General features: G+C 41.1%; 2 protein-coding genes across 2 annotated transcripts; both read right to left on the reverse strand.

Annotated features, from left to right (window-relative positions):
* Positions 1-866: 866 nt before the first annotated feature.
* LOC144539328 (odorant receptor 131-2-like) lies at positions 867-3,875 on the reverse strand. Its single transcript, XM_078283422.1, has 2 exons — positions 3,726-3,875; positions 867-1,634 (listed from the first exon to the last, which is right to left on the reverse strand). The coding sequence occupies exons 1-2, from the start codon at positions 3,873-3,875 to the stop codon at positions 867-869; spliced, it is 918 nt and encodes a 305-aa protein (XP_078139548.1).
* A 3,303-nt stretch (positions 3,876-7,178) lies between these two features.
* On the reverse strand, positions 7,179-10,425 carry LOC144539329 (odorant receptor 131-2-like). Its single transcript, XM_078283423.1, has 3 exons — positions 10,276-10,425; positions 7,423-8,175; positions 7,179-7,283 (listed from the first exon to the last, which is right to left on the reverse strand). The coding sequence occupies exons 1-3, from the start codon at positions 10,423-10,425 to the stop codon at positions 7,179-7,181; spliced, it is 1,008 nt and encodes a 335-aa protein (XP_078139549.1).
* Positions 10,426-13,216: the final 2,791 nt, after the last annotated feature.

A 13,216-nucleotide genomic window follows, 5' to 3' on the forward strand; every position in this document is an offset into this window, starting at 1 on the left:
TTCCAATAATTGCAACCAGGCAAAATTATACAATTTCTCACTGAGAACATAAACACAAACTTCATTTGTATTTGTATAACCACGGCAGACAGCAGTATTTACAGCTGCAGCTGGAGATTCAAGGCCAGAGCGCAGCAACTACTCCTACTGCATTCTGCCTTGGATTTAGCTGGTTTTTTTGTTACTGCAAATTTGACATGCAGTTTTGTCTCAAACTAAACATAAATGAGCCAAAACAGTTTGTTACAAGATAAAACAGAGGCTGGTGAACAAAGTCGGTTTCCAGTCTTAATTCAATTTTGACCAAACTTGTAGTTTCTACATTTTGCCTTTGCACGTCAGTATTGCGTAAACATTTAATGAAACCTGATGCAAAGATTTCATCAGTATTCATGTATGTGACATGTAGCTGCTATGAAGCTCTTATTTACTCCATATGATTGTGTTACACGTTTACATTTTAGACATTTAGCTGACACTAATCCAGAGCACCTTACAATGAGTGCAGCAGTAGAATGAGCTTTATTTATAGTTGAAAGCAAAGAATAACTCTATTTATAGAACCAAAGTCCTGACTGGAGTGCTTAGATCATAGCACCACTGGGGAGCCAAGAGGGATAACAATCATCGGCCCGGACTATGGCCTGGAGGCATGGCGATGTAGCTCCCTTAGCAGCCTTGGGTTGTCAATGACATGAGCAGCAGAGCGAGTGGAGAGAGTGCTGGAGAAGGGCGACATGGGCTAATTTGGGGAAAGTGAATGCAAGGTGGGCTTAGGATGCTCAGGAAAGCCTTCCAGAGTTCATGAAGTGTCACCTTTTTCTTTTTAAATAAAGACCTCCTAATTACAGTCTGTGGATGGGTGATTACTGTATGCTCACTTTACACAACAGATACCTTTTCAGGTACCTCCTGAAAGTCTTGTCCCGTAGGCCATAGATGATTGGACTAATGGATCGTGGCAGGATGTGTATAATAATATAGCAAGCAAAGAGGGAGTCCGCATAATGTTCAGGGAACCAGTACAGCAGAGCTTTTTTTAACAGGGGGCCTGCATAGGTAGCCATACACAACAGCAGCTGAAATCCATGGAGGAGGATAGTTTTCTGGGCCTTCTTAGCATCGGTGCTTGCCTCCTTGGCAGTGAACAGGATCCTGAAGTAAGTGTAGAAGATAATGAGCCAAACTATGACTAGGAACACTATATAGGTGATATCCCTCTTCTTGATAATGGTGGGATTCCTGAAGACGGTTTCCCTGAGACAGAAGACTCGGGTATGAAAAAACTCCAGGGGTTCTGTGGCCAGGGCGATGAAGAGGTCGGGGAGGACAGACAACATGCTCGTCGCCCAGATCAGACCAATCAGCATGTGTGTTCTTTTGACTGTACAGATCTGCGCATGGCGGAGGGGGACGCAGATGGCAATGTAGCACTCTACCGCCATGCAGGCCAGGTTCAGAGGGGTGTTTTCGGTGGTGAAAAGAGCAAGCAGGATGGCACAGCAGCAGAGGGAGACATTTATTGTGTAGAGGGTGTAGCTGAGGAGGAATAGCATGATAGTGAGCATCAGCTGGATCATATCGTTGACCACCAGGTGAATGAAAAGGATGTAGCGAGGATTCATGTAGAAGATCTGGTTGGCGGGAATGAAGAGGAGAGGGGTATGGGGAGATGGAAGGAGAGGAGGATGGAGGGGAAAATTGAGAGAGGAGAGTGGGGAGGAAAGAAAATAGTTGAGTGGAGCAGAGTTCAGTAGAAGAGGGGCAAGGGCAAGACTAGAGAAAACAGCACATGGGAAGTGGGGAAAGGTGTAGAGAAAAGGGGAGTTTCTCCAAAGAATCATCATTACAGAACATTGATGCTTTTTTTGGAAACCAAAATCTCTATGTTTTTGTACTGGATTTACATATTTCTAAGAGCACACATTGTAGTATCGTAATTAAGTTTTCTCATTCTGACATAAATGGCAATTACTTGAGTCATTGCTGCAGTGTTTACAATGAACACATTAGCAAACATTGTACAGATTCAAAATATAGTGCATTTAATATTGACTTGACTAGTGCAGTGCCCGTTCAAAACGTGCCTGTCCGGAACGGGCCGATTGCTGCTTGCTGCTTTCTCGAGAACTGCTCGTGCCCGTAGTGCTGCTTTCTCGAGAATCGCGTGTGCCCGTACCGCTTGAGCCCCGCTGCCGCACAGAGCGCTGTCCGCTTGTTTATTCAAAGTTTAGTAATATTGAACGTGTCGCGTGTCCAAATTGCACCAAATCCGACACTGCACGTCCTTGGGTCCCCAGTCCCCAGACTTCACCAGTGAGACTAAACTGCGCTTGAACCGTAGAAGCAGTTTACGGCCTTCCATTGGTTGATTCTGCTGCCAATCAAACGTGTCTGCGCTCCTATTGGCTAGTTTTACTGCCTCCGCCTCTGTTATTTTCTCCTGTGTGTGCTCGTTCTTCTCTCTCGGGCATGAGCGGGGCGCGTGCCTTTGTCCCGCTCAGCCAGTCAGAGCCCTGAAGCCCCCCCCCCCGCTGCACTCAGACACAGAGCTGAGAGGCTCGCTGTTCGCTTGTTTAGTCGGTTTATTAATATTGAACGTGTCACGTGTCCAAATTGCACCAAATCCGACACTGCACATCCTTGGGTCCCCAGCAATACACTCGCCAAGTGTGAAGTTGATCGGACGAACGGTTCTCGAGATATGCGAAGGACACACACACACTCACTCACAGACAGAGATTCCTCGAATTAGTAGATAGATGTTTACAATAACTTTATCCTTGTGCCGCTCCTTTATCAAGAGCTGACAATCACCCGCAGAAGCATTTATAGATGGACAATGCTTTTTCCACCACTAGACCTAGGATTGGACTTGTAATACCTGAAAGGTGTGCTGCTAATTCTGGTGAATCAAACATTAGCTAGACACAGCACTCTTCTTCTTTCTGCCTGTAGTTTTACAGTGACTGTCCACTGACAACACCCACACTCCTTGCCAACGCTGTGCTCGTAAATTTTGGACGCTTCATGGGTGTGGAAATCGATGTAGGCAAATTTGATGGTATAGGACTTATCCTAGAAAAATGCTCAACTGAACACAAACACTATTTTTTTTTCAGATTTTTTTTTTTTGTATTATTATTTATTTCTAATTCCTAAATTATTTTTTTTCAAAAAAGTTAATATGGGTCATGGATGTTATTGTAGGCCTAACTCCTTGTTTTTCTATGTTGAGAATTGTCAGGTAATGATCATTTACATCCTGGTCCTCCTGCTAATAAATAAAATAAAGTGAATTTTAATTTGTGAAAAGATGCATCATACAAAATTGGATGTGTAGGAACAGTAATAATTATTTTTCCGCCATGCTCTGTCTGGTGGGACAGGTGGAACATCAAGGAGGATACTTCATGAACAGACATGAATCAAACTGACACCTGCTGTTCTACTTATTAATGCTTGCTTCAGACGTGTAAAATTTGCATGAAATAGACTTTAGTTCATCTTTTGGCACCGCCCTGTCAATGTTGAGCTTGGAATTTTTTGACGCTCACCTTCCCACAATTTTCCACATAATCTCTACGCCTGCAAATTTGGCCGTTCAGTGGACACTCACTGTTAATCCAGCAGCAGAGGTGGTGGTGATATAAATATTAATTTCTGCCATATCTCCTCATTAAATTGATCATAAGTGGTTGGTTGACAGTGAAGGAATGTCAAACCTGATGTTTGCGGAAGGTGTGAATGAGACTGGCATTGATGTAGTTGATGGAGATGCCGAGAGCCACAACAACCACATTTTTGGTCACAGCTGTGGCGAAGGAGTCTCGATATTGTATAACCACTGTTACATTGGCAGATGACACGTTCATCTCTTGGAAGCTGAAGTTGAAGTCTAACAAAAGAGAGACAACGTAATATTCATCAACTATCATAAGAAACATTAACCCAAATATGCAACTTGTATGCAACATTATAGAGTTGCTATAAGTAATGTCATCATTTATTTACCATTGATCATATATTTATCATTGACTGGTTGAATACCATATTATATAACAGTAGTTACAATAATTATACAACAAATGCAATGATTCTATACAATAATACACAACATAATCACACTTAGTAAACTGAGGAAGAACTCTTGGCTGGGTGGCATTGCACATTGTGGAAAAATGTGTGGAAAAATCTCATGCGAATTTTAGATAACGTACAATAAACACTTTAGGAATAACTTCAGTTACATTATCAGGTTCATCATAGGCCTTTAGAGTGAGTCTTAGACATATACCATTAACAATTTGATCATGATAATTTCCACGCATGGTTATTTTTCAATAGTCTTTGCTATTTGCACCACAATCGTTGGCTTCATTACAGCTTTGTTGAAAGTTGCATTTTTAAAACTACTGGGCACTTTTCGACATTGTGGAACCGCTGGATGAATTCAATTTTGTTAGAGAGCCTTCCGTCCTCCTTACCAGGCCCACTCAATGATAAGAGCACAAGAAAGTAGTACTCACCTCAGGCAGAAGATCAGGGCATCAACTTGAAAGATAAAAATCAATATAATATTTTGAAAATACAATTAAAATAACCACAGTAGTGGAAAGAACAACATGAACGGCCCTTTTTTAATCATCATTATTTTCAGTGTGGTTCCAATTTCCACTTCATTCAGTTCATTGTTTTGACACTTTGTCTTGAAACTGTGAAGGTGAGGCTGAGTAAGAATTCCAAAACGATATCCATTTTGGGAAGGAAGTTCATCATTGATTATAGATGATCAGTCTGTAAAACTAGTATTATTTTCAACCAAGGACTTACAAGAAGTTACCTAAGATCCTTTAAAAAGCATCATAATTATTTTCAACTTTTTGCTTTCAATTGTCAAGCTATTGTGATGTTTTTCAAATGGTGGAGATCTCAGTTTCAGAATGCTGTGCTGGGAGTGTGGATGAGGGAAGTGCCTCAGGACTGATAATAACATGGATTTCAAAATACAAATTATCCTGCAACAGGAGAAAAGACAAATCTCAGAAAAAAAAAAAAAAACACACTAGAGTAAGATAGGATCATGTAGCCATAACCAGCATGTTTGCTGCCACACATGGACAATGCACACCTCAGGTAAAGACCAACCTGGTGATATACATCATCAGTCAAGTCAGAATATACATTATCGGTCAAGTCAGAATATGATAAGGAAATATGAATGAGTTGATGAAAATGTATTTCACTATCATAGCATTGCAGCACTTCATTCAACTCTATTGTGACATTCCTCTGTGGCTATATGACTGTAGTGAAAGTTCACAGGTGGTACTTACCTTAGTTAATGCAGTCAGACCAGGATGCCAACGTGACATAACAGAGAGTGGCTCCAGAAAATCTATCAGATACTTTTATATGTGCTGGGGTTGGCAAACATCTAAGGATACAGGGGTGTGTGTATACATGTGTAGGTGTAGGTGTGAATGCATGCAGGTGGGTAGTAGATGTGTGTGTGTGTGTGTGTGTGTGTGTGTGTGTGTGTGTGTGTGTGTGTGTGTGTGTGTGTGTGTGTGCGTGCCTGCATGGATGTATGGTTGTGTACACATTAGGGCTGTCAAAATTGGCCAAAAATGACGTTCCATTATTCCTTCTAAAAAAACACATAGGTTCGAACCATTCGAATATCTATTTTTGCGCATTATGTCCATAAGAGGGCAAACCAATACAATGAGAGACATAACTACTTGTATAGGTATATACAAGTCTCTCTCTCTCTCTCGCTCTCTCTCTCTGCGCCGTGGTTGGTGCTAGAGTGAGAACTGAGAACGCGCTGTCTCTCGGAGCAAGATCAAATGAATGATTCGTAATTGATATGTTATTCGATAGCCTAATTTTTATACAGGTTAGGTAATATTCATACTGGTTTAAATAAACAATTTGATACAACTTTATCTCGAGGTTCCACAATTTTGCCGTCTGACCAAAATCCGAAGTATTTCCAAACAGGGCTTTTTAGATTGCTCGGAGGGGGTTGTGAACTCTCTGCCATCATTACCACACGGTTGTTGTTGAATTATTCGCTCGTTTCAGCTTGACCTATATTTCATTTTCAATCAATGAAAGTGACGTTGTGTGACTTCTGTCCATCATGCAGTGCATTCAGTGCAGCGGCCCAGGCCCACGCAAGAACTCGCGAGGCGGACAGCCGCGGTAGTGCTGCTTTTTTTTTTTTTTCACAATCGAATATTAATTTTCATAATCGAATGTCTGTTTTTTTTTACAATTCGATTATATAATCGAATTTAGAATATTCGTTGACAGCCCTAGTACGCATGCACATGGGTCCGTGTGTGTGTGCTCACACTATCTGCCTTATTGACTCTGACTCTCCAGCCATAGCATAGAGCTGTAGTTTGAGTTGAAAATGATATTTAACTTTGATACGATGTTCATATCTTTCATCACACTTACATATGTGGACATGAACAACCATGGAAATCACAGGAGGTAGATGATCTATAGTCATTTTCTGTCTATTGTTTCCAATAATTGCAACCAGGCAAAATTATACAATTTCTTACTGAGAACATAAACACAAACTTAATTTGTATTTGTATTACCACGGCAGACCGCAGTATTTACAGCTGCAGCTGGAGATTCAAGGCCAGAGCGCAGCAACTACTCCTACTGCATTCTGCCTTGGATTTAGCTGGGTTTTTTTGTTACTGCAAATTTGACATGCAGTTTTGTCTCAAACTAAACATAAATGAGCCAAAACAGTTTGTTACAAGATAAAACAGAGGCTGGTGAACAAAGTCGGTTTCCAGTCTTAATTCAATTTTGACCAAACTTGTAGTTACTACATTTTGCCTTTGCACGTCAGTATTGCGTAAACATTTAATGAAACCTGATGCAAAGATTTCATCAGTATTCATGTATGTGACATGTAGCTGCTATGAAGCTCTTATTTACTCCATATGATTGTGTTACACGTTTACATTTTAGACATTTAGCTGACACTAATCCAGAGCACCTTACAATGAGTGCAGCAGTAGAATGAGCTTTATTTATAGTTGAAAGCATAGAATAACTCAATTTATAGAACCAAAGTCCTGACTGGAGTGCTTAGATCATAGCACCACTGGGGAGCCAAGAGGGATAACAATCATCGGCCCGGACTATGGCCTGGAGGCATGGCGATGTAGCTCCCTTAGCAGCCTTGGGTTGTCAATGACATGAGCAGCAGAGCGAGTGGAGAGAGTGCTGGAGAAGGGCGACATGGGCTAATTTGGGGAAAGTGAATGCAAGGTGGGCTTAGGATGCTCAGGAAAGCCTTCCAGAGTTCATGAAGTGTCACCTTTTTTTTTTTAAATAAAGACCTCCTAATTGCAGTCTGTGGATGGGTGATTACTGTATTCTCACTTTACACAACAGATACGTTTTCAGGTACCTCCTGAAAGTCTTGTCCCGTAGGCCATAGATGATTGGACTAATGGATCGTGGCAGGATGTGTATAATAATATAGCAAGCAAAGAGGGAGTCCGCATAATGTTCAGGGAACCAGTACAGCAGAGCTTTTTTTAACACGGGGAGGGCATAGGTAGCCATACACAACAGCAGCTGAAATCCATGAAGGAGGATAGTTTTCTGGGCCTTCTTAGCATCGGTGCTTGCCTCCTTGGCAGTGAACAGGATCCTGAAGTAAGTGTAGAAGATAATGAGCCAAACTATGACTAGGAACACTATATAGGTGATATCCCTCTTCTTGATAATGGTGGGATTCCTGAAGACGGTTTCCCTGAGACAGAAGACTCGGGTATGAAAAAACTCCAGGGGTTCTGTGGCCAGGGCGACGAAGAGGTCGGGGAGGACAGACAACATGCTCGTCGCCCAGATCAGACCAATCAGCATGTGTGTTCTTTTGACTGTACAGATCTGCGCATGGCGGAGGGGGACGCAGATGGCAATGTAGCACTCTACCGCCATGCAGGCCAGGTTCAGAGGGGTGTTTTCGGTGGTGAAAAGAGCAAGCAGGATGGCACAGCAGCAGAGGGAGACATTTATTGTGTAGAGGGTGTAGCTGAGGAGGAATAGCATGATAGTGAGCATCAGCTGGATCATATCGTTGACCACCAGGTGAATGAAAAGGATGTAGCGAGGATTCATGTAGAAGATCTGGTTGGCGGGAATGAAGAGGAGAGGGGTATGGGGAGATGGAAGGAGAGGAGGATGGAGGGGAAAATTGAGAGAGGAGAGTGGGGAGGAAAGAAAATAGTTGAGTGGAGCAGAGTTCAGTAGAAGAGGGGCAAGGGCAAGACTAGAGAAAACAGCACATGGGAAGTGGGGAAAGGTGTAGAGAAAAGGGGAGTTTCTCCAAAGAATCATCATTACAGAACATTGATGCTTTTTTTGGAAACCAAAATCTCTATGTTTTTGTACTGGATTTACATATTTCTAAGAGCACACATTGTAGTATCGTAATTAAGTTTTCTCATTCTGACATAAATGGCAATTACTTGAGTCATTGCTGCAGTGTTTACAATGAACACATTAGCAAACATTGTACAGATTCAAAATATAGTGCATTTAATATTGACTTGACTAGTGCAGTGCCCGTTCAAAACGTGCCTGTCCGGAACGGGCCGATTGCTGCTTGCTGCTTTCTCGAGAACTGCTCGTGCCCGTAGTGCTGCTTTCTCGAGAATCGCGTGTGCCCGTACCGCTTGAGCCCCGCTGCCGCACAGAGCGCTGTCCGCTTGTTTATTCAAAGTTTAGTAATATTGAACGTGTCGCGTGTCCAAATTGCACCAAATCCGACACTGCACGTCCTTGGGTCCCCAGTCCCCAGACTTCACCAGTGAGACTAAACTGCGCTTGAACCGTAGAAGCAGTTTACGGCCTTCCATTGGTTGATTCTGCTGCCAATCAAACGTGTCTGCGCTCCTATTGGCTAGTTTTACTGCCTCCGCCTCTGTTATTTTCTCCTGTGTGTGCTCGTTCTTCTCTCTCGGGCATGAGCGGGGCGCGTGCCTTTGTCCCGCTCAGCCAGTCAGAGCCCTGAAGCCCCCCCCCCCGCTGCACTCAGACACAGAGCTGAGAGGCTCGCTGTTCGCTTGTTTAGTCGGTTTATTAATATTGAACGTGTCACGTGTCCAAATTGCACCAAATCCGACACTGCACATCCTTGGGTCCCCAGCAATACACTCGCCAAGTGTGAAGTCGATCGGACGAACGGTTCTCGAGATATGCGAAGGACACACACACATACACACACACTCACTCACAGACAGAGATTCCTCGAATTAGATAGATGTTTACCATAACTTTATCCTTGTGCCGCTCCTTTATCAAGAGCTGGCAATCACCCGCAGAAGCATTTATAGATGGACAATGCTTTTTCACCACTAGACCTAGGATTGGACTTTTAATACCTGAAAGGTGTGCTGCTAATTCTGGTGAATCAAACATTAGCTAGACACAGCACTCTTCTTCTTTCTGCCTGTAGTTTTACAGTGACTGTCCACTGACAACACCCACACTCCTTGCCAACGCTGTGCTCGTAAATTTTGGACGCTTCATGGGTGTGGAAATAATCGGTGTAGGAAAATTTGATGGTATAGGACTTATCCTAGATAAATGCTCAACTGAACACAAACACTATTTTTTTTTTCAGATTTTTTTATTTTTTATTATTATTTATTTCCAATTCCTACATTTTTTTTTTCAAGAAAGGTAATATGGGTCATGGATGTTATTGTAGGCCTAACTCCTTGTTTTTCTATGTTGAGAATTGTCAGGTAATGGTCATTTACATCCTGGTCCTCCTGCTAATAAATAAAATAAAGTGAATTTTAATTTGTGAAAAGATGCATCATACAAAATTGGATGTGTAGGAACAGTAATAATTATTTTTCCTCCATGCTCTGTCTGGTGGGACAGGTGGAACATCAAGGGGGATACTTCATGAACAGACATGAATCAAACTGACACCTGCTGTTCTACTTATTAATGCTTGCTTCAGACGTGTAAAATTTGCATGAAATAGACTTTAGTTCATCTTTTGGCACCGCCCTGTCAATGTTGAGCTTGGAATTTTTTGACGCTCACCTTCCCACAATTTTCCACATAATCTCTACGCCTGCAAATTTGGCCGTTCAGTGGACACTCACTGTTAATCCAGCAGCAGAGGTGGTGGTGATATAAATATTAATTTCTGCCATATCTCCTCATTAAATTGATCATAAGTGGTTGGTTGACAGTGAAGGAATGTCAAACCTGATGTTTGCGGAAGGTGTGAATGAGACTGGCATTGATGTAGTTGATGGAGATGCCGAGAGCCACAACAACCACATTTTTGGTCACAGCTGTGGCGAAGGAGTCTCGATATTGTATAACCACTGTTACATTGGCAGATGACACGTTCATCTCTTGGAAGCTGAAGTTGAAGTCTAACAAAAGAGAGACAACGTAATATTCATCAACTATCATAAGAAACATTAACCCAAATATGCAACTTGTATGCAACATTATAGAGTTGCTATAAGTAATGTCATCATTTATTTACCATTGATCATATATTTATCATTGACTGGTTGAATACCATATTATATAACAGTAGTTACAATAATTATACAACAAATGCAATAATTCTATACAATAATACACAACATAATCACACTTAGTAAACTGAGGAAGAACTCTTGGCTGGGTGGCATTGCACATTGTGGAAAAATCTCATGCGAATTTTAGATAACGTACAATAAACACTTTAGGAATAACTTCAGTTACATTATCAGGTTCATCATAGGCCTTTAGAGTGAGTCTTAGACATATACCATTAACAATTTGATCATGATAATTTCCACGCATGGTTATTTTTCAATAGTCTTTGCTATTTGCACCACAATCGTTGGCTTCATTACAGCTTTGTTGAAAGTTGCATTTTTAAAACTACTGGGCACTTTTCGACATTGTGGAACCGCTGGATGAATTCAATTTTGTTAGAGAGCCTTCCGTCCTCCTTACCAGGCCCACTCAATGACAAGAGCACAAGAAAGTAGTACTCACCTCAGGCAGAAGATCAGGGCATCAACTTGAAAGATAAAAATCAATATAATATTTTGAAAATACAGTTAAAATAACCACAGTAGTGGAAAGAACAACATGAACGGCCCTTTTTTAATCATCATTATTTTCAGTGTGGTTCCAATTTCCACTTCATTCAGTTCATTGTTTTGACACTTTGTCTTGAAACTGTGAAGGTGAGGCTGAGTAAGAATTCCAAAACGATATCCATTTTGGGAAGGAAGTTCATCATTGATTATAGATGATCAGTCTGTAAAACTAGTATTATTTTCAACCAAGGACTTACAAGAAGTTACCTAAGATCCTTTAAAAAGCATCATAATTATTTTCAACTTTTTGCTTTCAATTGTCAAGCTATTGTGATGTTTTTCAAATGGTGGAGATCTCAGTTTCAGAATGCTGTGCTGGGAGTGTGGATGAGGGAAGTGCCTCAGGACTGATAATAACATGGATTTCAAAATACAAATTATCCTGCAACAGGAGAAAAGACAAATCTCAGAAAAAAAAAAAAAACACACTAGAGTAAGATAGGATCATGTAGCCATAACCAGCATGTTTGCTGCCACACATGGACAATGCACACCTCAGGTAAAGACCAACCTGGTGATATACATCATCAGTCAAGTCAGAATATACATTATCGGTCAAGTCAGAATATGATAAGGAAATATGAATGAGTTGATGAAAATGTATTTCACTATCATAGCATTGCAGCACTTCATTCAACTCTATTGTGACATTCCTCTGTGGCTATATGACTGTAGTGAAAGTTCACAGGTGGTACTTACCTTAGTTAATGCAGTCAGACCAGGATGCCAACGTGACATAACAGAGAGTGGCTCCAGAAAATCTATCAGATACTTTTATATGTGCTGGGGTTGGCAAACATCTAAGGATACAGGGGTGTGTGTATACATGTGTAGGTGTAGGTGTGAATGCATACAGGTGGGTAGTAGATGTGTGTGTGTGTGTGTGTGTGTGTGTGTGCGTGCGTGCATGGATGTATGGTTGTGTACACATTAGGGCTGTCAAAATTGGCCAAAAATGACGTTCCATTATTCCTTCTAAAAAAACACATAGGTTCGAACCATTCGAATATCTATTTTTGCGCATTATGTCCATAAGAGGGCAAACCAATACAATGAGAGACATAACTACTTGTATAGGTATATTTATTTCAACATAAACATGTCTTTTAAAAGATCTACATACCTACACATTACAAAATAAACAAATAAAATAATGTCCTATACCGTAAAACTTCATTTAAAGACCTCTCTCTCTCTCACTGAGGACGCGCTGTCTCTCGGAGCGAGATCAAATGAATGATTCGTAATTGATATGTTATTCGATAGCCTAATTTTTATACAGGTTAGGTAATATTCATACTGGTTTAAATAAACAATTTGATACAACTTTATCTCGAGGTTCCACAATTTTGCCGTCTGACCAAAATCCGAAGTATTTCCAAACAGGGCTTTTTAGATTGCTCGGAGGGGGTTGTGAACTCTCTGCCATCATTACCACACGGTTGTTGTTGAATTATTCGCTCGTTTCAGCTTGACCTATATTTCATTTTCAATCAATGAAAGTGACGTTGTGTGACTTCTGTCCATCATGCAGTGCATTCAGTGCAGCGGCCCAGGCCCACGCAAGAACTCGCGAGGCGGACAGCCGCGGTAGTGCTGCTTTTTTTTTTTTTTCACAATCGAATATTAATTTTCATAATCGAATGTCTGTTTTTTTTTACAATTCGATTATATAATCGAATTTAGAATATTCGTTGACAGCCCTAGTACGCATGCACATGGGTCCGTGTGTGTGTGCTCACACTATCTGCCTTATTGACTCTGACTCTCCAGCCATAGCATAGAGCTGTAGTTTGAGTTGAAAATGATATTTAACTTTGATACGATGTTCATATCTTTCATCACACTTACATATGTGGACATGAACAACCATGGAAATCACAGGAGGTAGATGATCTATAGTCATTTTCTGTCTATCGTTTCCAATAATTGCAACCAGGCAAAATTATACAATTTCTTACTGAGAACATAAACACAAACTTCATTTGTATTTGTATAACCACGGCAGACCGCAGTATTTACAGCTGCAGCTGGAGATTCAA

Source organism: Centroberyx gerrardi, chromosome 5 (assembly GCF_048128805.1).
Source record: "Centroberyx gerrardi isolate f3 chromosome 5, fCenGer3.hap1.cur.20231027, whole genome shotgun sequence".
Classification (NCBI taxonomy): Eukaryota; Metazoa; Chordata; class Actinopteri; order Beryciformes; family Berycidae; genus Centroberyx; species Centroberyx gerrardi.